Source organism: Aquila chrysaetos, chromosome 4 (assembly GCF_900496995.4).
Source record: "Aquila chrysaetos chrysaetos chromosome 4, bAquChr1.4, whole genome shotgun sequence".
Taxonomy (NCBI): Eukaryota; Metazoa; Chordata; class Aves; order Accipitriformes; family Accipitridae; genus Aquila; species Aquila chrysaetos.
Genome location: NC_044007.1, coordinates 40,505,341 through 40,532,075, shown reverse-complemented (window position 1 = coordinate 40,532,075; position 26,735 = coordinate 40,505,341). Strand labels below are relative to the sequence as shown.

General features: G+C 39.4%; 1 protein-coding gene across 3 annotated transcripts in view; it reads left to right on the top strand.

Moving 5' to 3' along the window:
* Positions 1-26,735, top strand: part of CLVS1 (clavesin 1) — a 107,220-nt gene that overhangs the window by 5,351 nt on the left and 75,134 nt on the right. For 2 of the 3 annotated variants that reach the window (XM_030012268.1, XM_030012270.2), the window contains exon 2: positions 4,963-5,588. In XM_030012268.1, the coding sequence (XP_029868128.1) occupies positions 5,200-5,588 (389 nt within the window). In that variant the 5' untranslated portion in view covers positions 4,963-5,199. Of the gene's footprint in view, positions 1-1,896; positions 2,008-4,962; positions 5,589-26,735 lie in introns of all 3 variants that reach the window. The other variant, XM_030012269.1, reaches the window with a different exon arrangement.

Genomic DNA, 26,735 nt, shown 5'->3' with positions numbered 1-26,735 from the left:
CACTCAGGGCTGTACTTCTCCCCACTGTCTGTGGAGGATGCCAGGATCCCACAGCCAAAGACAAGAGAGAGTCAGTTTTTCTCATCACTCTTTTAAAATTAGTTCACGGAGTTGGGGTATGTCCCTTTCTCTGTCTGAGCACTCCATTTCCAGTGGGTGTTCCTATTAAGGTACTACAAGGCCACAAAGTACCATACGAGCAATTCCTATAAGTACAGCTAGGGATTCATCCTCCCCTGCCCTTATGGAGCAATCCCTGCTAAGCAGAACGTAGCCCCAAGATGTTTTCCACAGTTAACATCAAAATATTTTTTAAAAAGCAATTTAATGAGATGACACCCACACTCTGAGATGAAGTAATTCTAGATTACCATTTTCCCTCCCTCCCTGCCCACTCCCTTCTTTTCTGGCATCATTTTAGGAGCTAATATCTATATGAATGCCAGGAGTTAGGAATTATATAATGAGACAAATCATAACAGTGATGCCTATTAATATCAGGTGAGGATCAAACCCTGGTGCCTTCCCCATTTGAAAGCTGTGGTAATGAAATTTCACATGGCATATAGCTTTGGACTGAATGGAAATCACTCAGTAGACAGAGGCAACTAAAATCTTTCTGGAACTGAAGTGGATGGGGAAGGGCCAAATGGACGTGAGGACAGTGCTTCAAGAGGCAAATGGTATTGCAGGGACAGCTAAGTGGGCAGGAACAAAATGATCCAGACAAGCATCGTCATCACTGAGAGCAGGTTTTGGCCAGTTTTCCAGGGGATGTAGAGCAAATAGGGGTTGAATGCTCATCCAGAAGCTGTCATTGAAGAGAGAGCAGTAAAACATATTAAGATCTTTGGACAGAACATGCTGTATAGACTTCCTTAAGATATTATTTTCATTTTAGTTAATTAGTAAGGATTAATGTAGATTTTATTATTAAATACATTTTATTTTTGAGGATCAGGCAAAAAGATAAGCTGTTTGTCTGAAGACTGTATCCCACTTATAGTATTTTACCTATCATAAAGCCACTCTCTGTCCCCTGTCATTCTCTTGTTGGGACTGAAAATGAATAAGCCAAAATGGTCTGTGACACCACAATTTTGGTGGAAATTTCCCCTTTTTTCCCTGTATTAATATGTTGTGTTTCTAACCTCTGTTAATTATTTTTCCTTGTTTAAAGCTGGGTTTTGTTCCTTTGGAGGGATGATTTATTGTAAGTGGCTGTGAAAAGACATTAGGAGAGCAAATAGTCCTTTGGGAACAAAGAGTCACAACACAGAAAAACAGCTGTTGAGACTGTAACAAAGAGTCTAGTATGCCAACACACAGCAACAATATTCAAGACAGGGAAAAAAAGGCCAGCATTTTCATTTGGAAAAAAACCCAACAAACATAGAACAAAGATGTAAACATCTGAAAAATTGGCAGATGGATCAGAGCTTTTGAGAGGTGAAATTGCCATGTGTGGGAGGGGGTGAAAGTGGAGAAGGTGCTTCTGTTAAACTTTCAGGAATCAGAATAAATCAGTACCATTTGAGAAAGCACAATGACAATTAAACTGGGTAGCTATGGAACATTAAATTTATTGTCAAGGTAAGCAGTTGGAGAACCAAATCATCCACTGATGTAAATCAGAAGCCTTCTAGTCAATGGTGCTAGAGTGGATTACTAACCCCGTGATTTGTGTTATGATTCAGACAGCGACAACATTGTTCATACATATTTTGGATTATTTTGCAATATATAACATTACAGCAGTGAAGTATTTTAGTGCAGCCTGTTCTGGCTGATATTCAGGATAATCTATAGAGGCTCTCCTGTAAGCTGTAACCCATGGTTATAGCTCAGCTCACTATCAGAAAACTGAAATGCATTAAAAAATTTCTCTTTTCTTAGACTGAGTATTTGTAAGTTGCTTTTTGGCAACAACATCTGACAGGAGCAGACCGTATCTTCCTCACCTTGGAATCGTCCTGGGCATGAAGGGTGCTAATCTACTTAAATAAGGTAAAAACAGTAGGAAATTTTAATAAATATAAGTAACATAATTTTTGACATTAAATGCTTGGCGATCCTATAAGAAAATCTGAAGGGCCAGACTTTGTCCCTTGGTCTATCACCATTTTCTTCTGGAACAGACTGCAGTTGACCTTTCAAGAATTTGCCTTATTTCCAAAGAAGCATCTTGGTGGAGGTGACAGTTAGAAGAGCACAGGAAGGGACAGTTTTACTGCCATAAACTTTTAGAAGATGGATGAACCCACTGGGGGGGTCACAGTTAAGACTGCCACAAGTCCTTGGACCTATTAGAACAGGTCCAGAGAAGGGCCACAAAAATGGTCAGAGGGCTGGGACACCTCTCCTGTGAAGAAAGACTGAGAGAGTTGGGTTGTTCACCCTGGAGAAGAGAAAGCTCTGGGGAGACCTTATTGTGGCCTTTCATTACTTAAAGGGGGCTTATAAAAAAGGTGGACAGAGACTTTTTACTAGGGCCTGTAGTAACAGGACAAGGGCTAAAGATTTTAAACTGAAAGAGGATAGATTTTGATTGGATATAAAGAATAATTTCTTTACTGCGAGGGGGCGAGAGACTGGAACAGGTTGCCCAGAGAAGTTGTGGATGCTCCATCATTCAAAGTGTTCAAGGTCAGGTGGGATGGGCTCTGAGCAACGCGATCCAGTGAAAGATGTCCCTGCCCATGGCAGGGGGGTTGGACCAGATGATCTTCACTGGTCCCATCCAACTCAAACCACCCTGTGATTCGATGATTTTGTGATTCTAAGACACAGGAGCTCCAAAGGTGTTTCAATTCATACTGTGCCCTGAGCCAGAGCTGATGCAGAACGCAGATAAACTCCTTGCTTCCACACCTCTGCCAAGCACCCTTGAGCACAAACAGCATCCTTACTGTACGACTTGCTGTTAAAACCAGGAAGGGAACCAGTCCTTACACTACGTTCCCCCAATGACAGTGTCACACTTAAATACACCTAGTTTCCCTAACTAGCTGATGGAGGCATTTGTAACTGAAAACATGATTTATAAAAGAAAATGCTAATGCCACCATTCATTTGAGATCTTAAGCACAAAGTATTGGCATGGTTTCCCCATGGCCTACATCAATTTTACATCAGTGGAATTCAGTTGATACCATCAGAGTTATCCTAATTTGGTCTAATAAAGGCAAGAGCAAAGGAAATAACTGCTACTTTATTTTTATATGTGCAATCCACCCTTAATACAACTCTCATTTCTTTAAGAATTGAATAACCTGCACCCATAGATTACCCCTCAAAACTTCAGGGCTTGTTTTTTCTGGAGTCATTTGCACTCTGTAGTGCCTTGTCAAAGGCAGCCAGCCTTCTTTCCTCCCAGCTCTGCTTTTTCCCAAGTTTTCCCAGGCTGATCAATCACCAGATACTCTGCCCTGCAGGTAGCTCTTCTCAACTCCAGCTCCACAGTGAATACAGAAAGAGGCTGCTTAACAAACTATCCTTTGTATCACCCGCAGACAAATATAATGCACATTGCTGTTAAATGAAAAGCTTATCTCCCGCCACAAATGTCCTTTAAGCAAATATGCAGAAACTCTCTCTATTCAGATTTTGAGATCTCATCCTGGGGCTGCAGCTGTGGCATTTAAAATGTAGTTTTTATCAATGACATGCAAGCTCACAAAACAGGGAACTCAGGCATCCCTTGTGCTGATTGACTTCCAGGTCCTGCAATGTAACCTTCAGCAGCCCCTGGACAAAGAAATACTCTGACTGCTGCTGTCCCCTTTGATATGAGAATGCTGAACCCAGGGAAGTAGCTGAGTGAAATGGTTGTTTTGCTATAAATAATTCATAGCTTTCCAAACAGCTTTCTTCAAATACAGTAAAATATGTCTTTCACTGAGGGATTCCCTTTTAATTTTTAAAACCAATTTTTCTTTTTCGGAAATTAGAAAGACAGAGAGATCAGCTAAGTGGTGGGGTTTTTTGTTTGCTTGTCTGTTTTTGTGATGGCTGAAAAATTGGATGGATCTTGATCTTTCTTCACACACATTGGAACAGACCTTGATCTCATTTCACCCAACTGTAACTACACAGACTTCGTTGACAGCCTTTTGCTAATTATGTCACTGAAATGTAAGAGATTCACTGTACCATTTTGCTCATACATAACAGCTTAAGCAGCTTTTCTTCTAATACTTGTAAAAACAAATTCTAGGTAAAGTACACGAATGAAAATTAAATTCAGAACTAGGTATTCAGGAAAGCTACAAGATAGTGAAAAAAAGAATCTGGACTAAAATACATCTCTTTTCAACTAAAACACCAACCCTGTCAGATTCGTCTCATCAAACACTTTATTCATGGGGAGTTTCTCATGAAGATGTATTAAGTCTCAATGGGAGATATTTTCAGTGCGGTTTTACCAAGTAGAAAATACCCCTGACATTGGTGGGGTTTAGCCAGTTTTATGATCAGCTCCTGGGCTAATTCAAGGAAAGCTACAAGCTGATAGTACAGGTGATAAAACCAAATCAAACAGTTGTTATACTTATGATAAGTGTGAATCTGCATACTTAGGAAGCTGAAATGTAGTTCCTGTAAGGGGTGGAAAAAACTACTATTATTTTTGCTTTTGTCATCCTGGGCTTGAAGATATGGGATGCTGAACTCCCACACTTCTATAAGAAAACTTTGCAAAGTATGTTCTAATAGTAAGTTGAAACAACTTCATATTAATTGTCAGTTAATCAGATTGCCTTTCTGAAAGCTTGAATATATACATTCAAGATGTCAGTGACTGCCCTATCTTAAATGTACCTATTCTGAAATTATTTCACTGCTGTCCTTTTACATATGAAGCACACAAAGCAATTTTATTGCCATATAAAGTTCAGAAATGCATTCCTGTAAGCTTTATATACATATTTAATCTTTCTTTTATATATTTGCTTTTTCTTTTAGTAAGTGATGGAATAAACAACACTTTCCTTTGGATGGATTATACTACATGTGAACTGCCTGTTACTCTTTCTGCAAGAATAAGAAAAAGCCCTTCGCTTTCATTTGTTGAATACCAGCTCGATAGCAAAAAGCTTCTGAATGGCTCACGCTCACAGCAGACCATCAATTGAATGGGATCAGCCATTCTCCTACTAAAATATCTGAAGTTAAGGATTTGGAAAAGAGGTTTTTGAAGAGATGACCCATTTACAAGCTGGACTTAGTCCAGAGACTATAGAGAAAGCCCGCCTGGAACTGAATGAAAACCCAGACATTTTGCATCAGGATATCCAGCAAGTCAGGGACATGATCATCACGAGGCCCGACATTGGGTTTTTACGTACAGATGATGCCTTCATCTTGAGATTTCTCCGAGCCAGAAAGTTTCACCAAACTGAGGCCTTCAGACTGCTGGCTCAGTACTTCCAGTACCGCCAATTAAACCTGGATATGTTCAAAAACTTCAAGGCTGATGATCCAGGAATCAAACGGGCTCTGACAGATGGGTTCCCAGGAGTACTGGAAAATCGTGACCACTGTGGCAGGAAGATTCTTCTGCTTTTTGCAGCCAACTGGGATCAGAGTAGGTAAATGTAGATAGTGTCCTTATCTTTTCACATACACTTACACTCAACTTGTAATTGAGTATTTGTGACCATACTTAAAGCAGCAAGGCCATTTTTAGTGAAATATTTTGTAACCATGAGTCCATTTCACTAGAACTTCTATCTGATCTGATCACCTTTCATTCTTCAGACATAACACCATTGAGAGATAAGGGTATATCATAGAATCATAGAGTCATACAATGGTTTGGGTTGGAAGGGACCTTAGACCATCTAGTTCCAACCTCTCTGCCATGGACAGGGACACCTTCCACTACACCAAGTTGCTCAAAGCCCTATCCAACCTGGCCTTGATCTCTTCCAGGGATGGGACATCCACAACCTCTCTGGGCAACTTGTTCCTGTGTCTCACCACCCTCACAGCGAAGAACTTCTTCCTTACATCTAATTTAAATCTACCTTCTTTCAGTTTAAAGACATTACTCCTTGTCCTATCACTACATGCCCTCTGGCTTTCTTGTAGGCCCCCTTTAGGTACTGGAAGGCTGCTATAAGGTCTCCCCAGAGCCTTCTCTTCTCCAGGCTGAACAACCCCAACTCTCTCAGCCTGCCTTCACAGGAGAGGTGGTCCAGCTCTCTGATCATCTTTGTGGCCCTCCTCTGGACTCACTCTAACAGGTCCATGTCCTTCTTATGTTGGGGGCCCCAGAGCTGAACGCAGTACTCCAGGTGGGGTCTCACAAGAATGGAGCAGAGTGGCAGAATCACCTCCCTTGACCTGCTGGTCACGCTTCTTTTGATGCAGCCCAGGATACGGTTGGCTTTCTGGGCTATGAGCGCACATTGCCAGCTCATGTTTAGCTTCTTGTCAACCGACACCCCCAAGTCCTTCTCCTCAGGGCTGTTCTCAAACCACTCATGACCCAGCCTGTATTTGTGCTTGGGATTTCCCGGACCCATGTGCAGGACCTTGCCCTTGGCCTTGTTGTACTTCATGAGGTTCGTATGGGCCCACCTCTCTAGCCTGTCAAGGTCCCTCTGGATGTCATCCTTTCCCTCCAGTGTGTCAACTGCACTACAGAGCTTGGTGTCATTGGCAGACTTGCTGAGGATGCTCTCAATCCCACTATCCATGTTGCTGACAAAGATGTTAAACAGAGAAAAAAACTACTAGCTTTTTATATGACACACTGATATTTAGTGACATACTAACTATCAGTGTGTCAAATAAATAGCTCATAGTTTTTTTCCATAAATATTTACAGTTTTTAGCCAGATAATGTCTGTTTGCTACAAATACATTAATACCTATTATATAATTGCTTCAGCAATATCATAGACTACCTGAACAGGTTGACAGAAAGCAAATGTCTCAAAACGTATGGGGGTTCTCATAGCAGTTCTGGAGCAGAAGGAACTGACCATATTTATCCTGTCTCCAGACTTTGTTTTGTTTTGTTTTGTTTTAACCATTTCAGGTATTACAGTCTGTGTTATGAGATTTCCACAAACTGCATTGTAATTTCTACACAGTCTCATTACTGTATGCTTGTTAGACTGATAAATGGGAGATTCATGCAAAGTGTGTTTTCTGTTCAGGTCATTTCTCTACAGAATAGTATGAACAAAGATATCTCCCAGCCATTATTATAAAATGATGTCCTTAAATGTTAATGTGATTAGTCAGCTTTCACTACCTATTTGAAGTGATACAGAGAAAAGGGGCTAGTCCAAGAACATCATGTTCACATTGTCCTCTTCATCAGAAGTCATTCCATTCCATTTTCCCTGCCTCCACAGTGAGATGGAGAAATGTAATCAGCTGTAGGATTGCCATGTGTTCTTTTGATAAAAATCGGACCAAAACCCAAAATTCAGATTCAGTTTTTGTGTATCATAAATTCTGATGAGTTCCAGGTAGGATTTTGTCTCAGCAGTCTAAAGTTGTCCATGAAAATGTCTCATCTTTAGGAGTCAATATATCAGAGCTTTGATTTTATGTTACAGAAATTGTTAGAGAACAATGCACATATGCCTGCAATTTTTCATGTTTGTTGTTTTCTTGGAAAACCTTTCATCTCCATGTGAAAACAGAGTTCAGAAGTGTTTCTAATTTTCCTCTGCATGCACAGATCTGGTAAATAAATGTACAGAAAAAGTTACAGAAATGCAACTTTGCATATAGAAAAGTATTTGGTGAAATCCAGAACTGAAGCCAGTGATAAAAGTCTTATTAACTACAAAGCGGCCAGCAGTTTATCTCCTGTCTTTCTGAACTGTGAGCTTGCCTTTCTTCCAACCACAAAACACTTCTTTTAGCAATTGGCCTGGAAAGAAAGATGAATGTACAGGTATCTTGAATAAATAGAAAGTATCAGCTTTAGAGGACAGAAGCACTGTAGCTCTGCTGGTTGCATTAAGGGATTTAGGTATTATACAGAGCCAGCTTTGGGTTTCTGATCCCTCAACAAAATGAATCCTTGTGATTAACCTCATACATCAGGTCCCGCTCTTGGAAAGCTGAGTGCTGCTGTCTAAGGCTCCTGCAATGAGACTTTGACAGAACATTGATTCCTGTCAGATTTTGGCTCAAATTATCTGCAAGTCCTTTAATATGCATCCATGTATATGTGTGTGTGTGCAAAAACCAAAAAGTGATCCTGGATGCAAGATACCTGGTTTCTGAAAATGTAATTTTAACCTTCAGAGAAGAAAGGCTGAGGCAAATAGGATATACTTTCCTAAGGCTCCTCAGTGAAATTAAAAATCACGTGCAAATTTTACCTCTGTTCAGCCACTGAAGATCAACTCCTCTATGGATTCAAATGTCAAGAAGTGTCATTTCTGTGGGCTTTTGTAGCTCTCCAAGTGCAACAGGGATTTGGGACAGGATTTGGGCTGTAAGTAGAGGGATGACCTCTTCCTTTTTTACTGTCTAAAGGCATCATCAAGAGCAAAAGCTGTTAAGGAACAGGAAATTATGAGTGCAATGTCCTATTAAGCAGCAGGGAAACAGGTTATTGACCAGAAGAAATATATATTCATATACATTTCACAAAAATCCTTGAACAAACAGGCAATGTGTATATCTTACACATGTGTATTTTGGGCAACCTTTCTATAGATGTGTCTTCAATGATGGAAAGATGTTTATAAGCTTACATTTCAGCTGAATGTTAAAATGCAATCAATTCATATGATGCTGTGATGCTAACATGCTAGAGAAAGAGCTCAGCCTTAGCATGTCTTTCCTAACTTTAATCTCATTTGCAGTTGGCTGTGTCTTCTCTTTCTTTATGATTAAATCATAATTTATAAGGAAATCATAATTTAGAAAGGATTGTTTAAATCAGCATAGCTATAATCCATAAACTGATTTTCATTCCAGACATTCTTACCATTTATACTCCTGGGAGTATGGTGACTGTAGGGATCGCATGTCAAGGAGGCAGAAGCAGCCTCATTTGTCTCACAGATCTATTGATTTTTAAAAGAAAATGTCATTATTTGTGTAATGTAACTGCTTGGACAAATCAGATCCAAGATGTTTTTAAGGGATTCCCTGTATCAAAGATAAAATTTCTATATGAGGTTTTAGAAACATTTGTAATTTCATCTTCAAGAATGTAATTAATTTATAGATCTAACATCTCTACAAAACTAGGTTTTAATTTCCAGTCTCGATGTTTCCAGCTTCAGCTTCCAGCTGCTGGATTGTGTTAGTTTAAAGGGACCACAAAAATATGACGGCTTCCCATATTTGTACTTTCATGTCCTGACCATGTCATCTTTTAACCTACTTTTGAATTCACTGAGGATGCAGCACTGTAGGGTAAGTTACTGTCAGGCAACAAGAAGATAGTACATTAGCTACTCCATAGCAGTGCTTCTTGTGTTCACTCTCAACCATGGTGAATGTAAAACAGCTAACCCCCTTTTCCTTGAGTACAAAACAACCTTGTGTTGTCCACAAGGTAAAGAACATACTTGTGGGCAGCCAGCACAGCAAAGGTAACGTTCTGCAAAGTATTGCATTAGCTTAATGTATTGCAGTCTATTTATGCTGCCAAAGCTTAAATAGATTGGACTTCTTTACTCTCAGAATTAGGAAGATTTTTCAAGTTGCTAATACTCTTCATCATTCTTTTCTGGACCTTTCCTATCATTTTAGCATCATTGCTAATGTGCAGATGGATGTACTGAATACAAACTTTCACTAATAAACCATCCTGTGGTGACATCTCTTCTGTTCAGTAGTTCCCTCCTTTTAGATATAAGATTGTCACTGTTTTCTTAGCTACTCTATCACATTTTGAGCTCATGTTCAGCTCAAATCTCCTTCCAAGTCACTGTTTCCTAAAATACAAATACCACTGGTAAATGTGTCATACATTCTTATCCATAATGTGGGCACAGTCTAGCATGTGATTCACGCTCTTCTGCAGAGCTAAACCTGTCCTTCTCATCAATTATCATTGCATGGGTTTTGTGACATCTGCAAAGTTCACTGGCAAGAATTTAACTTTTGCTTCCACATCATAGAAAAAGATGATGATTATTTTTTTGACCAAAACCTCATTGATGACTAGAAAAAAACCACAAGGAATGATAATTCTTATTGCCGAATCACTAGCTGAGATCTATCATGGTGCAAGGGTTTCATTCATTTAGCATGTGCCGCATTGGTTCAATTTTGCTCTGGTTTTTTAGACAAGTTTCTTAGAGATGATATCACCACTTTCTCTGTAGGTCCTGCATAGTATATTTTGGATCTATTAGTTAATGTTAATCACATATGATACAGAACAGAAAACTTCAGAGGTATTGAACAAGTGAAAATAAGCAGATGGGTAGAAAAGAAAAAGATCAGATTAGTTCCACACCGAGGAAGAGGAAAAATGTTAAGCTATATTACTGTACATTAGAGAATCCCTGCAGGGGAGGGCCATCGTTCACTTTGATCAGAGCTCAGTCCTCAGAGGTGCAGAATAATCCAACTACAAGGTGTGAACTCAGCCCAAACCCACAAAGGCTTCACATATACCACTGCTTATTGAGCACCTTATTTTTAAATGGAAATTGTGGAGTAATAAAGACAGACAAGGATGTCAAATTGATCTTGTCAGGAACTTTTTTGATGAAATAATTTGCATCATAAAAAAATCCCAGTTTATAAAACAAATACATGCATACATACAAGCATACAGTTTTGATGAGACCTGAACCAGGATTTTACATAAAAACAGATGTGCCATGTGCTGGATTACAAATACTCTTTCTCACACTTTTTCATTTCATTAGTCTCACCAAACCTAAGCACTCACTCCTCTGATGCACCTCTAGTGAAACTGAAGCTTTTAAAGAAGTCAGAGTGCCTTTTCGGCTGCTGGATCAAGGAAAGCCTTTGCTAACTATCGCAGCTGTTCCTAGGTCTGCTACTGCCTTCTAATATATCCTGCTCGTACACCAGGGAGATGGGGGTTTGGGTGAACAAGTAATTCAACAGAAGGTGTTCATTAATCTTCTAAGTAAAGATATTTCCTTCAAGGTTGTTCAGCCAGAGTAAAATTTATTTCTGTGCAGAGAGCCAGCAGAAGGGCTATCTCCAGTCATGTTCCTTTGCAAATAGGGTCTTAAGGTAGGGGGGCAGAAGGTTGCCCATTGCCTTTTGCAGTAAAATAGTAATTAATTTCTGTCTTCATGTCTGGACTGTTGTGTCTTAGAAGCTGTTACAGAGCTCCAAAAATTCTGTCAGTCAGTCACATGGGAAAAGCTGCTAGCCATAAATTCTCTTCTATTAACCAAGGACTCTCAAATGCCAGATACTTACCATTCTGTAGGAACGTGTATTGAGATAGGCTAAAGGGCAAGGAAATACTCTGACATAGTGGTAAACCAACAGCTATAAATATTTTAAAGGATAGTGATAGAAAAAATTATGTCCTTGCTGAGAATGCTCATAGTGGTGTAATTACAAGGATATTATCATCAGCAGATCCTGTTGGTATAAATGAATATGTCTCAAATGCTGATTATTCCAATATATTTCAAGGATAATCTTAGATGCTTAATATAATATGAAGGAATAAACATCTGTTGAGACTGAATTATAGTCACAGGCCAACTGTGGCAATAACTCAGCCTCATAGCTGTTTATTATGAGAGATTACAGCTGAAATACGGCCAGCCCTAACACCAGAATGATTTTTACACAGCAAGTCTTTGGGTTTGGTTAGGAGGTAGTGCTTCTGTGTTGGGAGATGGTTATAGTAATGCAGATTGAGGCTGTGGTTCAAGCTTTGCGTTGACCAATAAATAACCTACAAGCACACTGTATTAAAAAATAATTCATATTACACTGTTACATTACTGAGCTAGTCTGAAATGGTAGCAGAATTCAGGGTAGTAGAGGAAGGAAGCATAACATAAGCAGAATACTCATTTTGAGGAGTAACAGATGTGCAAGTTAAATGTTGGACAAAGAAGACGAAAAGGAGCTCTGCCTTGATATGTTTTAATTTGCCTGGAGGCGGCAACTTAATTCAGTTAGTATCATTTATTATGGGAGCTGCGTTTGGGAAGGCAATTGTAGTCCATATGAATGACAGAAGGAAGACATACACAAATGACAGTCCTGGGTAGGGCTGAGAAGGGAATCAAAGAAGAGGGAGAAAATGTCGGAAAAAGGGAAAGAAAAACAACAGCTGGGAGAGTTATGAAGCATATGTTGAAGAACGAGAGAAGCCTGACTGAAAGGAAAAAAAAAAATCAATGGAGGGGGGGGTAAGGCAATCAAACACATATTGAGAGGGAAGAGAAGGTGACTGGATGGTGTCGGGCTGAGGGCTGACTGCAGAGCTGTGAAGTACAGCACCAGCGGGTGAGACAGACAATTGCTGGAGCTGGCCTGCGGGATAACAAAGGGAAACGGAGGGCAGACTGGGAAGTGGCTCTGGGCCACCTCCCTCCTGTAGAGAAAAGAAACCAAATCCAATCCCCAAGCTTTATAAATTGGAGAGAAGGACAGTTGATTAAGAAAAATACACACATGCACACACACGCCCTTCCTTCCCAGACTGTCTCAAAAGACCCAAATTTTGTGTGAGAGTTTATGTCTGGGTGGCAGAAAAGAGAAACTGCATACAGTTGTGATAGCATTTGTCCATTGTCCCTAGAAAATGACCCAGACTCCTACACAGGCCATGTATGTCATCCTCGCAGCTGGGTTCTGCAAAAGAACATTATAACAGAACTATAGCAACAGAATAGTACGAAGCCGAACAATATGACATCCCACTTGGATCTTTGTCCCTTTGACCCTTGGGAACAGCTGGTAACCATGAATGAATGAATGCTTTTATAACTAGGATTTTTTTGAGGTGAGACTTCATAGGAAGATATCAGAATATTTTTTGTCAGAGCTTTTCCAAAATCAAGTTTTCTAAATATCTGATATTCTGATCAGTGTCTAACTTGCCAACGTAATTAAAAGGAGCTAAGGGAAATCATGCATTGCAGCAGGAACAGACTGCAAAGAGTCAGGGGAAGAAAAAAACCATAAATCTCTGACTACCTATTTAATAGGCTACATGCATTCAAAGAGTCAGAAAAGAGTGGAGACATTGAGCTGGAATCTTTAAAAACATTTGAAATTTTAAAATTCTAATAATTTCTTCATATATTATTTTCCCAGGCTGTGATTTATTTTAGACTCTTTCCTCTGAACTCTAAGCCTCTGTGTCAATTGCATTTTACATAAAAATAGTCACTTTTTTAACCACACCCTGGTAGGTGCTGAGCATCCTCCACTTCCAGCACCCTCAAAGCAGCACAAGGAATGCTTGGGAACTGGTGCCATTAGCAGGCTGGGTGATCCCAGAAGAGTTACAGTGGACAGCATGAGTTCAGTCAAGATTTGCATGGTGTGGGGGTTGCTGAGCTCCGTGAAACAGCTGAACGGCATGTTGGGGTAAATCCTACCCTGCCACCACGGTCACCCTGCTTCAGGGTGTTTGTCTACCTTGGCGAGGCTAGAGGATGAGGGAGACATCAGCTCCCGTGGTTGCACTGATGAGAGTGCCCCGACCACGTATCTCTGGGATGGTCTTGATACTATGAGGAAGGAAGTGGTAGAGGCATCTGTCTGCCACAGGCACCTAGAAATTTAACAAACCAGGCGGAGGCGGAGGCCAGAGGAAAGGATGCAGGAGTAAAGGCATTCCAATAAACTAGCTTAAAAATTGAGCTGTTAAAGCTATTCCGTAAAAGATATTTTGCCTCTTTTGAGATGGGTAAGCCAATAAAACAGGTGAAGCATCATAATTAATATGCCATGACTGGAGACTTGTTTCCTAAAGAGAAGAAAATGGAATCACTCCTTGAGGAAGGGGAAATTTTTGTCTTAAATTCTGATTACACTCTCACAGTTTTTATTTTTCCTAAGTGCAGCAATCATAGGGGCAGTAAAAAGCAACTATCCCTTGCTCCCAGACCATGATAATCTCAGCTGTGGAAACTTCCTGGAGGGTCCATTTGTAGCAGGGAACAGAGGGCAAAGCCAGCCCGTTAGCCTCCTGCTGGAACTCTTTCCTATATAACTGCCTATTTCCTGCCCATGCTGAGCAAACTTGCATCAATAAAGATTCATTTTTAAGAAAGATAATATGCAAATATCTTCCTTGGTACTTTTTCTTTATAGAAAGATGGTATCACTTTTCCACTACGGACACACAGTGGAAGGCACGTGTCTGTGCATGCATTAACACATGTGGTGCCAGTTATCTTTCATATATGCAGTATAAATCACAACACCAAGTAATGTTATGACGCTATATGATCAATAACAATCTATTTGAAAAATGCATATGGATTATTTATATAATATCCCACAATACATCTTTAGAGGGCCAAAATCCAGGATTTGATTGAAACTATAAGATTCTAAGCTATTGACTACCATATTTTTGAAGTTAACATATCAATATACATAAGAAGAAGTATTGGTTTTTCAGAGGCAAATTAGCATGTTTTCTTTTTTAACCTTGCAAACCTGGTGTGTTTCAAACACCTTGTTAGGGACCTGCTGCTGGCCACTGTCAGAATGAGGATTTGGGGTGAGAGGAACCTTTGGTCTGATCCAGTAGAACCACTCTTATATGTACTTTACAAGACATGTACTTTCACATACTCTACAAGACATGCAGCTGATGGTCTGAATAAACAAAGCAGGAAGATCAAGATTTTTTTTTTTACCCTTTTAGACCAATATGGTTTTCTTCATTGAGTTCCAGTTACAAGCCATCCCCATGCCTTCCTTGTTCTTTCCCATAGATAGTCCTGTGCTCCCTTCCACAAAGCCATAATTTCAGCTTCTCTGGTTTTATACCATGTCAGTAGAGGAACTGAATTCTGTACATTCAGTTAAGAATGAAGTAATAAAGGTGAAAGAAAGTGTTAACAAGCACAAAGCCACTGCTACAGTGTGATGAGGAACATGTGCTCCCCTTGCCAGTGCTAAACTTTTCACTCTTTCCTTCCTTCTGGCTTCCTTTCACAGCAAATCCAAGAGATGCCAGTCATGTATATTAAATATGCACAGATCAATCTACAGAGTATATATGGTCCCTATACCCCTTCAGAGTGCTAGGGTATGTGTTAGCACAGAGAATTTATTTTGTATAGGTATTTCTGACCAGGAAAATCCACACCAGAGTGTGATAACCTTATCTAAGATATCTCCGTCCTCTCTTATTATCTTTGACCTGTGATCCTCTAAGCTGTTCTCACTGTGAGGTTTCTGAATAGGAATGCATTGCCTTGCTGTCCCAGGGATAATCCCACCCGTCTGTTGTGTAAGTACAAAAGGAGAAATGTGATTTATATTGAAAGAGAAAGAGACTGGTGAAAAATCCTCCTTCCAAATGCACTGCAATATTCATTTGAAAACTGAGATAATAAAGGAGGAGGAATAAACTCTGACCTAGGGAGAGATGGTAGGATATCTTTCCATTTCTTAGGTTCTCATTTACATGTAAGCCACTTTTAGCTGGCTACTGCAATTTAAATTCAGTTTCACTCTGATAAAGCCTTCAATTCTGTTTGAATAAAAAAGCTTTGCAAGTCTGGGGAAAATCACAATTTGTGTATGCCGTAGCTACCAATGAATGCCTTTCCTTTTTCCAGCATCTTATTATTATTCTCTGCTAAAATGTAGACACAGGTACATGTACCTTCACTTTCTTTCAGAGAACATTTTATATGATTCATTTAAAAGTAATTCAGGATCATTTGGGAGTTTACTTCAAAAAAAGGCTTATCAGATATAGACTCCGTATTAAAAGCCAAGGAGCCTTGTAAGACACCAGACATACCTGCCATTACTGGTTTAGTCCTGGCTGACATGTTTGTCTCTAATGGGATTTTCTTACCTCTTGGTTTGTTAAATAAGGTATTCACAGTTAATTAATAGAAGAAAATACTGATTAGGCACAAAAGGATTTGGGGGTAAAGGATGGACTACAAATGGAATGATACATTAAGGTGATACCACTGAGGAAGCAATGTCTCTGAGCATTCCTACAGGAATGTTGTCTGCAGGACACCAGCAGTTATTCAGCTTTACTTACCTCAACTGACCTGTAACCTAAGTACTAGCAAGAGACAAATCTGAGCTAAGTCAAGAAAAGAATAGTAAAACAAAAAGTCTGGAAAATATGACAATGTAATAAAAGTTGAGGACAATAAGAGATAGGATATGAAACTTCCTATATATTTAAAATTTTACCTTAATAAAAGGTGGTAGTGAAAAGTTCCCCATTTCCTTGGGGATGGGAATACAGAATAAAAGCAAACTGAGTAACCTTGAGCAGAAATAGGTTTCAGAAAATTAGAAAACATTTTGCAATGATTGAGCTGGTTCAGGACCTGAACAGGTAACTGAAGCACTCTGTGGACTCCTCATCACTGGACTTTTTACTGAAGAAGTCAGAGACAAGCTAGGAGTACTTACGACGATGCAGTGCAGGCAATGTAAGAGATGCTGTCAGGTGACTTCCTATCCCCTAATTCTAGGATTAATTTTGCTTTGTCAGAAGCCTCTGAGGAGGATAAACTTAGAAGGCCCTTTAAGATATCTTGCAATTTAAGAACATAAACATTATATCACTAAGCTCTGGTATCTAAAAGTCCAACAGACTCTCTTGTATATAAGAAATGCTGTGTAAATGCAATTTTCCCATCTGGGATTTTGAATACATGCTCGGTGGTTTATTCCTCAATTATATTTGAAAGTGGGTATTTCTGATATTTTATGGTGTTCCAGTGTCATTGTTTCCCACTTACTGTGTGCTAGGGCGGATAATGGTCTCAAAACTTGTTGTCTCCAAGGTCTATTGCAGCCTTCTTGTTGGATGAGAACCTGTTTGAAACCACTTAATAATGCAAGTGTCCCAACTTTGTGAAAAGGTTGCTATGCGTATCTATGCCTATGTGATGTGGAAAATTGCAAAATCTCTAGGTAGGTAGCCCATCTGGAAATAGTCTTCCAATGGGGGCTTTCTGACATGACACCAATAAAAGAAGTTATAAGAATTAAGGAAAGTATCAGTGAGCAAATACTCTGTCAGGAGGAATATGCAGGTACAGTGAGTGAGAATGGCACTTTCTTGTGTCTGTCTGACTTTCAGAGGTATTGAGTTTTCCCATGGGAGGGAAATTCTGAAGTTCTGAGTGTGGCTGCTTGTGAAACATTGCAGTGCAGATGCAGTGTTGGCTACATGTTCATGGAGGGAATGCTCCAGCTGATGCAGGAGCCACATGGCCTGTCCTGTTGGCTGCTGTCGACAAGAATAGCACAAGAAGGGCCTTCAAAGCTCTTGCTGATGCTGCTAATCAGCAGCTGCATCCCTACATCCATGGAAATTTAATTAGTGTAAAGCCACCTTCATCTTAACTCCGAAATACACTGGGGTATGGTTCTGGCACAGCTGAATATCTAGTCTCCAGGACATTAAATGCTGTTCTTGAATACTACCAAGCCAAAAATACTGTACCAACCCAAACCCACTGTGGAGTGGGTTTGAACTTTAAGGCGTTTACTGTGCTATCTCACTCAACCCGATGACAGTCAGTGAAAGACAGTGAATAGCAAAGGTTATATTAACATATAATGCAGGGAGGTAACCTACAGGCAATTGTCAAATGTAATAAAATGCACAGACTTTAAATGCAGCTGCATGAAAACTCTTGCCCAGTCAATCCAAACCATGGCTGTTGAACTGGGTGACCGCTTAATGCATGATGTATCTAAAAGGACATTACACTCACAGTGGCCAGTTGTGCTCACCAGCAACTAACTTCCTACGTGAATTTGTTCATTTTTTGCCATCAGCCCTAAAAACTCGGTCCTAACACACTAGGATGAAAAAATAAAGCAAGGCTTAAGCCCTGCCCTAGAAAGTTTACAGTGTAAATGGACAAGAGAAAAGAAGCATTGAATAGCTTCCCTAAATGAAGAGGAGTGTGCCAGGGGGCCAGGGGATCCCTGAGGACTGGGAGCGCTGGTGGCTCCCTGGGGCAGCAGGGCAGGGCCGAGCGGCTTGCAGCTGGCTGCATCCCGGGGCAGGAGTGCACCCCGGGCCTGATGGGGCTCTCGCAGGGATTGAACACGGTCGGTGAATCAGTGACAGGGAAGAAATAACTCAATGTTTCCTACTTGTCACACCACTGCCTTGAAGACAAGGTCTTCTTTAATTCTGCTTCCAAAAGATACAGAAGGAAACCTGAACTGGCCCCCACCTGACCCACAGAGAGACTTCAGTCCTGGTCTAGCTCTTACACCAGGGTAGGCAGGACAAATCTCTTTGCCTGCTTTTTTCTCCCCTGAAGAAACTCGATGTCTCCCAAAGGCATGGTGGAAAATAAATCTCTTGGCTGCCACCTAAGTCTGGCCTCGGCTATGGCTCTCTATAAATGTCTACAAATGCCTCTTCAATAAAAAAATGGTTATTTTTTTATCCTGAAGTACCTAGAAAGATAAGAAGTGTTACTATGTTAATGGTATGTTGAGAAAACAACTATTTGCCAGGCTGGTGGTGCTGAGCAATTGCCGAAGGCATGCAAGCCATGGACAAGACTCATTCCTGCATGTGGTGAATTGCTCCAGGAATTCCATGGCAGGATAACAGGAAAAGAAGCAAAGGAAAAAAAATGAAATAGTTATACTGGAAGAAGTGCCCAGCATCACAAAGCAAGTGTGATTTATAGCTCAGCACCTCAATTAGCTGTGTCCTCTGAGGAGAGGCTCTGGCCAGGACTGGGGGAGCAGCAGAGTGCAGGGGTGAGGTGCTGCGGCCAGGCAGAGGGGAGGAAGGTGTTCATCAATGTCCTCCTCACTCAGGGGCCCACTGTGCCTCAGTCTTCCAGCACTGTACTATGTCATGCAGTTTCCTATTTCTGGAATGAAAAATGGGCTAATTCATGCCTTCAGTTATGTCATGGGGCCCTTAATAAAAGTAGTGCGCATGACTAGGTTGGCATAGGTGAACTAAAAGTCTGGTTTCTGACTTTCATGAAACTATGAGTTAGAAGATGGCATGACTGAAGCCAGGGAGCCTCCTTATCCAATTCTTTCAAAAGCATATACATTAAAGGGTTCATGCACTTCCAAATAGCAAGAAGGCAAAGAAAAGTTTTTTCATAACGTGATTCAGCAATGCATATACTCAAATGCATGTGAGCAACCCCAACAAATTCAACTATCCAGACAAAAAATGCAGCAATGAGAATATTCATAAACCTTACGTTAGACATTTGCTTAAGTACCTTGTGGCTTAATATACTTCTTGTGCAGAAATGAAACCAGTGCATTTACTTGACTGTTAAGCACTGTTGATTAATACTAAAATTGCAAAATATTAACCAAAGCTAAGTCAACTGAATGCAAGGGAATGGAAACATGAAGAGTTCTGGCAGATCGTGGAAAAAAAACCCAAAATTGAGAGGCTGGAAGCACTCTGTGTTTTGTGTGTTTCTGTGGAGTGAAACTAACTGCAGCATATTTGGATTCATTTTGCAGAGACTTGATCACTTGTAGTTTTTTCTCTGATACTGCCATAAAGCCTTTTCAGTAACATTTTTGTGAAGTCAAAGCATTGTCTAGAATAAAGAGAAGTATGTACTACAGTTGCTTTTAAGCAAATGAATTCTGCTGTTGTAACAAATCTGTGGTAAGACTGTGCGTAGATCTACAGGAATGAACTCTCCCTGCCTGAGTTTCCCCTTTCAATACAGTATAAACTGTGGGGCAGTAACAGACTAAAAAAGACACCCAATGTAGTATTAAGAAATACTGCACTTTCAACAAGTCATCCCATGATACCAAATTAAAGCTTTTATATATTAAATCTCCCAAAGGCCCTATCTTCCCTGTTATGGTGCAAACATCTCCAATGCCACCTCCTGAAAAGTAGGCTTCGCTACTTTTAAAAAAGACTTCAAGGTGCAGCTATTCCAACAAACCACAATACATTCACAGTAACAACCAATCCCTCACTTTCTTAACATCAAACCAGTTAGATGTCAAGGAAAATTAATTGTCACTTTTTGTTTTTATAAAGGTTTTCTTACAGGAAAGAATAGATGAAAAAATCAGGTATTACTTTGTAAACAAGCTTGTACCAATGATTGTATGCAACTGCTTTCCAGAAAACAAGAGGAAATAAAGAACAAGGGATGATTTATTTGTTCAAGACTTCCATGTTAACCTCTAATACTGAAGTTTTCCTCCTGGCATTTTTCTCAAGGCCATGTAACTAGACTTGCTGTGGCAATTTCTACTGATCCTTTTTTCTGCCTTTTTTTTGCCGACTTTTGACAAAACAGGCCCTCCCTGCTGTCTGTATCTTCACTGAAGTGATTGCTACTGCTTGTGTTTGGAGTAAAGGTCCTAGTTTTTCCAGCTAACTGGTTCCAGAGCTACCTCCTACAAATACCAATGTGAGGTCTGGCAGGACATTGTTGTGCATTGAGTTCAAAAGCACAAAAATTTTGGCTATTATTTTCTGTACTTAATTGTTACATATGTTGCTCCGTGAGCAATTATTTATAATTAAATGAGTAGTGTAGAGTAGTGACTTCAATTAACCACATTTCTTCAGTAATTCTCTGTATTGACTATGTGAGAATTCTTATTAGAAGTGTGAAAAAAAATTATATTAGCTTCACAATAAAAAGCAATACAAACAGAAATAGAAGAGTATAAAACATTACGTGATCAATGTAGTTTCCAGTTGTTTAGGAAACCTAAACTGCAGCCCTTTCCCCCAGAAACAGCAAACCATGAAACACTGGTTGCCGGAAGGCAGAGACTAAACATCCACACATATAAGCATACTCTACTGTACAGAGGTTAGAGTGATTTAGGAGGTTGCTGATAACTTGTGTAATAAGAAATTAATGAAACTTCTCTTTCAGAATTCCTAACATTGCAATTCACACGAAATTCTGTTTTCAACTCAACTGAATTTTAATAGGTTATAAATCACTTAAATTGTTTTTCACTGGCAAATCCTGAGAAAATTTGATAGTCTGCCAAAATAATAACATAACATTACTATTCTAAGGCAAGGACCACACTGCACCTGCAACACTAATTTGTACTCTACTGAGAATTGGCATGTATCAAAAAATTGTACTGGCTTCAGGGGAATAGACGATAGCAGGCTGAGCTATCAGCCCATTACCGTATATTCAGTACAAGGCTCTACAATCCTACTTCTGCCTTCTTTGGGATCGCAACTTAAACAGTTACTATACACCGCTGCTGTAAATATGTGACACAAAGATCCATCCTGTCCCATCCAGGAAAAAGCCTTCATGCTTTTGGATTATGGAATTAGTAATCTTGGTTAAAAGGCAGAGTTTATTGCAGAAATTTAAAGTTACAAATCCCGATAATGAAATACAAGTAAAGCATTGATTAAATGCATCAGGTAGATTGCCCATTCTTTTCTTTTCCTTTCTTTCCTTTTTTTTTTTTTTTTTAAAAATAGGGAAATTATGTACCAAACCACTGCATTCACAGAAAATGAAGTACTCAAAAATTATGAAGTACTGGTCTTAGAGTTTTAAAATATGTTTAATTTTTCCATTTGTGATTATAGTATATGAAACCATACTTAAAAATTGATTACAGCCTATTTTGTCCACTGATCCTGCACACAGAGCATTTTAAGAGCAACTGTAATCCTGGCAGTTTCTAATTTTCAATCTGCAACCTACATTTTAATATTTTTGTTCCATAATCACTTCATCTGTTTCAAGAAACCAGTCTAAACGCTATTGTATTTCTCAATGAACTCAGCCAGTCCCATTAATTCATTAAGGTTGCTGCTTTGGAAAAATTTCCACTTGGCTTTTTGTGTTTCAGGGAGTCCTTCTAGGCTCACCTCTTTCCCCTTGGTCTTGCAATTCTCTCAGAAAACTGTATTTTGCAACTTCAAGGCCCCCCCCCCCCAAAAAAAAAAGAACTTGCCAAAGGACTGTTTTGTCAAAGAAACCCCAAACATCCCAGGAAAGCTCACTTCCTCACTTGCAAAGTATCAGGTGATTGTAGGTGTCTCTGGATCTGAACATTTTTTGTTCCTCTTACTTGACTTATTCTGCATAAGTGGTAGTACAATCCACAGAAAAGGATATTTATCTTCCTTTAGGCTGACCTCTTTTGCTCCATTACTGTCATCCATAGAAAAATACACTTACTAAAAGGCTAGCAATGATACATAGCATAGAGCTGATGATACTTGATTTCTGTATTCAGTAATTCCCCTTCAAAAGGAGCAAATGGCTGGCTCACTCACTGGAATCATTACAGAAGCAGTTGTCATTCATACTGCCCATAGAATTGAATTCAGCACTAGTTCCTAAGGTTTCTCCTACAATGTAGTATGATTCAAACTGATGGTGTCTTCCATAACTTTTGTTTTCTACTTGGTAGTTATAAAATTAATTTGGTTATCAGTCTTTTGTTGATTGACATATTGGGGAGTCATGTGTCTGTGGAATCCAGATCTCCCAAAGCAACCTCTTGTCACCTGCTTTCCACCTGGGAGGTCCGATACCCAATGAAGTCTGAGTCAAACCTGGAAAACATAAGTAAGAAGAGATACCTTTTTCTAGTTCCACTGGTAACATTTGACCAGACTCCTCATTGCTGGTTGGATCGTATCATGTTTTTTTCCATAAAGGATTCTGTAAAGTCTGGAGTCTTCTACAGATATCTCTCATTTACACTTTCAGTGGATTTCTGGGAAAAACAATCTGCTCTTTTAGGGGGAATGGTGTCTGCTATGCATTCCTTCACTGTCTTCAGCAATGTTGCATGTCAAAAGTGGCTAGGGTGAAAACTGCTCATTTTTCTTGAGCTTCAGGGCACTGCATACTCTTTTCAGTGTAACTGTGCAAAGAAGTTTCTTTGTGGCTGGCAGCATCATGATCCCATACAGTCTTCTCTATTTCATAAATCTACACAATTTCATTTTTTTCTGGTCCTTCTGCCCTTCTCAGCTGAATCATTATAGCAAATTTTTGTTGTCATTGTTTCTGAAGAGATCTGCAGTTAATTTTTCCTAGACTGCTGTCTTATGAATCTTTATAGCATCTGTTTTGAGTTCCCCAATGATCATTTCTACATCAATAATATCAAGTTCCCCTGTCTTGTCAGCTATATCAAAGTTGCCTATTGTTCCAGTGGGAAACCTCTTTGATATATAATGCTTGACACATCTTTTCATTTGCTTATAAGAAATTACTAGAATATTTTCATGTCTGTCTTTTATTGGCCCTGAAGAGCTCCAACTAAAATAATTTATAACCCTTTTTGTGATTGAAATCACTTTTGTACATCTTTTTAATGTCTGCCACTTTCACTGTCCAGATTTAAGCACAGGCATAAGCATAGGTATATGCTTATTTGCCTGATTTAATAGCCATTTTAGTTGTTTATTAAGATATACCTGCATTTCTATTTTTTTTGCCACTTCTTCTTCTCATGTCTTGATAACCTCTTACTGAATATCTCTGGTGATTCAACTTTGATTATTTGCCTTTGGTGATGACATCCCACATGGCTTCATCAGTTTGTTTTTGCTGTTCTAGAAAAAAACTAATATGCTCTCCGCCAGACAGGCATAGGGACCGCTGAGCTTCTCTAAGCTTTTTAATAACATCATCATTTTTATATCATCCTCTATATTATGGTAGTTAAAATGCCATTTTTACTGGAGAGAGGCTGTAAGACTGTGATGTTTCTGATTGCTTTCTTTGCAAATTATTTCTTTGTTTTCATTGGTGGCATTGTTGTTCACTGCCCATACCTGCTCTGCTTTTCTCTTTCATTCCTCCTGAAAGGAGAAATAAAACATGGTCTCTCTGTTTCTCCATTATACCATCTCGTGATACCAAAACTGCTTTATAAATCTTTATGTGGAGATACCACAGGATGATCTTGCCAATGAAGATACACAGGCCATTTTCCACCATCTTCATGTGAACCATTTCTAGACATGCCACTACTGCGAGGTCTGCAGCAGTCTGTCTCTGTGTGTGCATTCATTTCACACAGGCCAAAGAGGATGTCACACTGACTTAATAAAGTCCACTGGAATGTTGTATTTTTCTTTTTCTTCTTCATGTTATGCTTTTGTTAGGGACATAGTACTGCCCGACTGTCGCCTTCACGCACAGTGTCTGGAATTTCATGTACAGGGCGTTACCTACAACTCAGTCCCAGTTTACTGTGGCTTTTCACCTTGATCAGCTCAGCTCTGATCTTCCTACTGGGTAGATCGTCATTTCTTGAGCTTGATGCAATCTGGCCTCACTTAGTTTTCCAGTTTTCCTATGATTTTTTCTGACTTTTTTCAGCCGGTAGAATCAAACGTACCTTACATAATTCCATACACAAGAAAAAGGGACCCTTCATCAGAATATTTTTCAAAATATGGGCTGCTTTGATAGGCAAGTTTTGACTCTCATCTGTCAAGCAAACCGATTGTACACTATCTGTGGCTCTAAAAATCTGAGATTCAGGTGGACCAGATTTCTTCTCTGACCTTAGACCTTCATTGAGATTTCAGACTAGGTACTAGAAGGAAAGAAGTGACTTCATGCATACCTTTTGGGTTCATTGTCAGCTTACAGTTACAGGCTGAAAGTTCATTACTGTAATTTCAAGCACGCAGGAGTCTGCTTCTTAGCTGAACAGTTAAACTTTCTAACAGAGATAGAGAAAAGTGAGTTTCTGAGTGAACTTCCAGGCATTCTGCTGCATTTTTCAAAGCTTTCTGGATTGATGAGTGCTGTGTGAGCAACCAGGTGCTGTTTGAATATCCACAAACGGTAATATGGCTTTTGTAGTTCTGAACTTAGCACTCAGTATATGCATTGGTCAGCAGTTACTTGATTTTAACTTTACTATTTGATATAGTCATCACTGAGGTCTGCTGTAAGAATGACTGGTTGCAACCAAAGGGGGAATTAGATAATTTTGTTAGAATTGTCTAAGGTAAAATATGTAAATATACCATTTAGTTAGCTAATCAAAAATTTTCCTGTGAAGTTTGTATTAAAGCCTTCTCAGAAAAGTTAATAAATACACAGGTGAATTCTTGCCTTGCACATAAAAGTGGCCCTGATACTTCAGGTAGAGAGTATGATTTGTAAGTGGCAAAATTATGTTATCATAAGGCCTTGCAGTAATATCCTTTTGGCAGATGTAGGTGAGGTAAGTGGTGATGTGACAAAAAGTAAATGGAAAGTTGTGTAGGTTAGTGAAGATTAGAAAAAATTGTGGAAAACTCCAGAATGACCTAGAAAAGCAACATTCATTATGCAAAGAAGTCTAAGTGCAGTGCAAGAACATGTTGTATTTTAATATGTGGCCACATCTTGTATGCAGATCTTTTATCCTCTCTTAACCCTATGCAGTTTCTTCCAGGTTTTCAATTACTTTTAACCTTTTAAGAAAAACATCAGGTCATTATGGACAGCACAATTAAGAAGTGTACTTATTGTGCAGTGGTGGTCAGAAAAGTTAATTAGATGTTAGGCTGCATTAAGAATGAGATGGAGAATAAATAGGAAAAGATAAGATATTCTTTTATGTATGCTGATATTCCAAACTCATCTTGAATACTGAATTCATTTTACATATTGTTGTTGTGGTTTAACCCCAGCCGGCAACTAAGCCATGTAGCTGCTCACTCCCTCCTCCCCCTGCTCCCCAGTGGGATGGGAAGAATTAAAAACAAGTACAACTTGTGGGTTGAGATAAGAAAATTTTAATAATTGAAATGTAAAAATTATTATTAATGATAATAATTGTAATGACACAGAAGATAACAAAAAGACAGTGAAATATAACTCAGGAAAGACAAGTGATGCACAGTGCAATCGCTCACCACCCACTGACTGATGCCCAGTTATTCCCCGAGCAGCAATCCACCCATCCCAGCCAGCTCCTCCCAGTTTATATACCAGACATGATATCATATGGTATGGAATATTCCTTTGGCCAGTTGGGGTCAGCTGCCCTGGCTGTGTCCCCTCCCAACCTCTTTTGCCCCTCCAGCCTTCTTGCTGGCTGGGCATGAGAAGCTGAAAAATCCTTGACTTAGTCTAAACACTACTTAGCAACAACTGAAAACATCAGTGTGTTATCAACATTCTTCTCATACTAAATCCCAAACACAGCACTGTACCAACTACTAGGAAGAAAACGAACTCTATCCCAGCTGAAACCAGGACAATTGTATTATCTCAAAAAGAAGGGGATGTAAAAAATATAACTGTCCAAAAAAAAGAGCAATGAAAGGAATTAATCAGCATTATGAACAAGTGAAATAATTACATCAGAAGGGAGCAAAAAGTCCGGGGCTATTTCAAATGGAAAGATGTTGAAAATGCAGTAGAGATACAGCTAGAGGAGATACAGTGAAATCATACAGAGAAAACGTGACAGCAGGGAGACTGAATCGGTAATGCCATTTGTACCTTCTAATAACAGAACAAAGGAGCTGTATAATTGCTTTCTGTGATTAAGCAGTAGCTTCAAAATGTTCAGAAGAAAATCCTTTCCCTTTCTGTAATGAAAAACTAACTTGTGGAATGCAA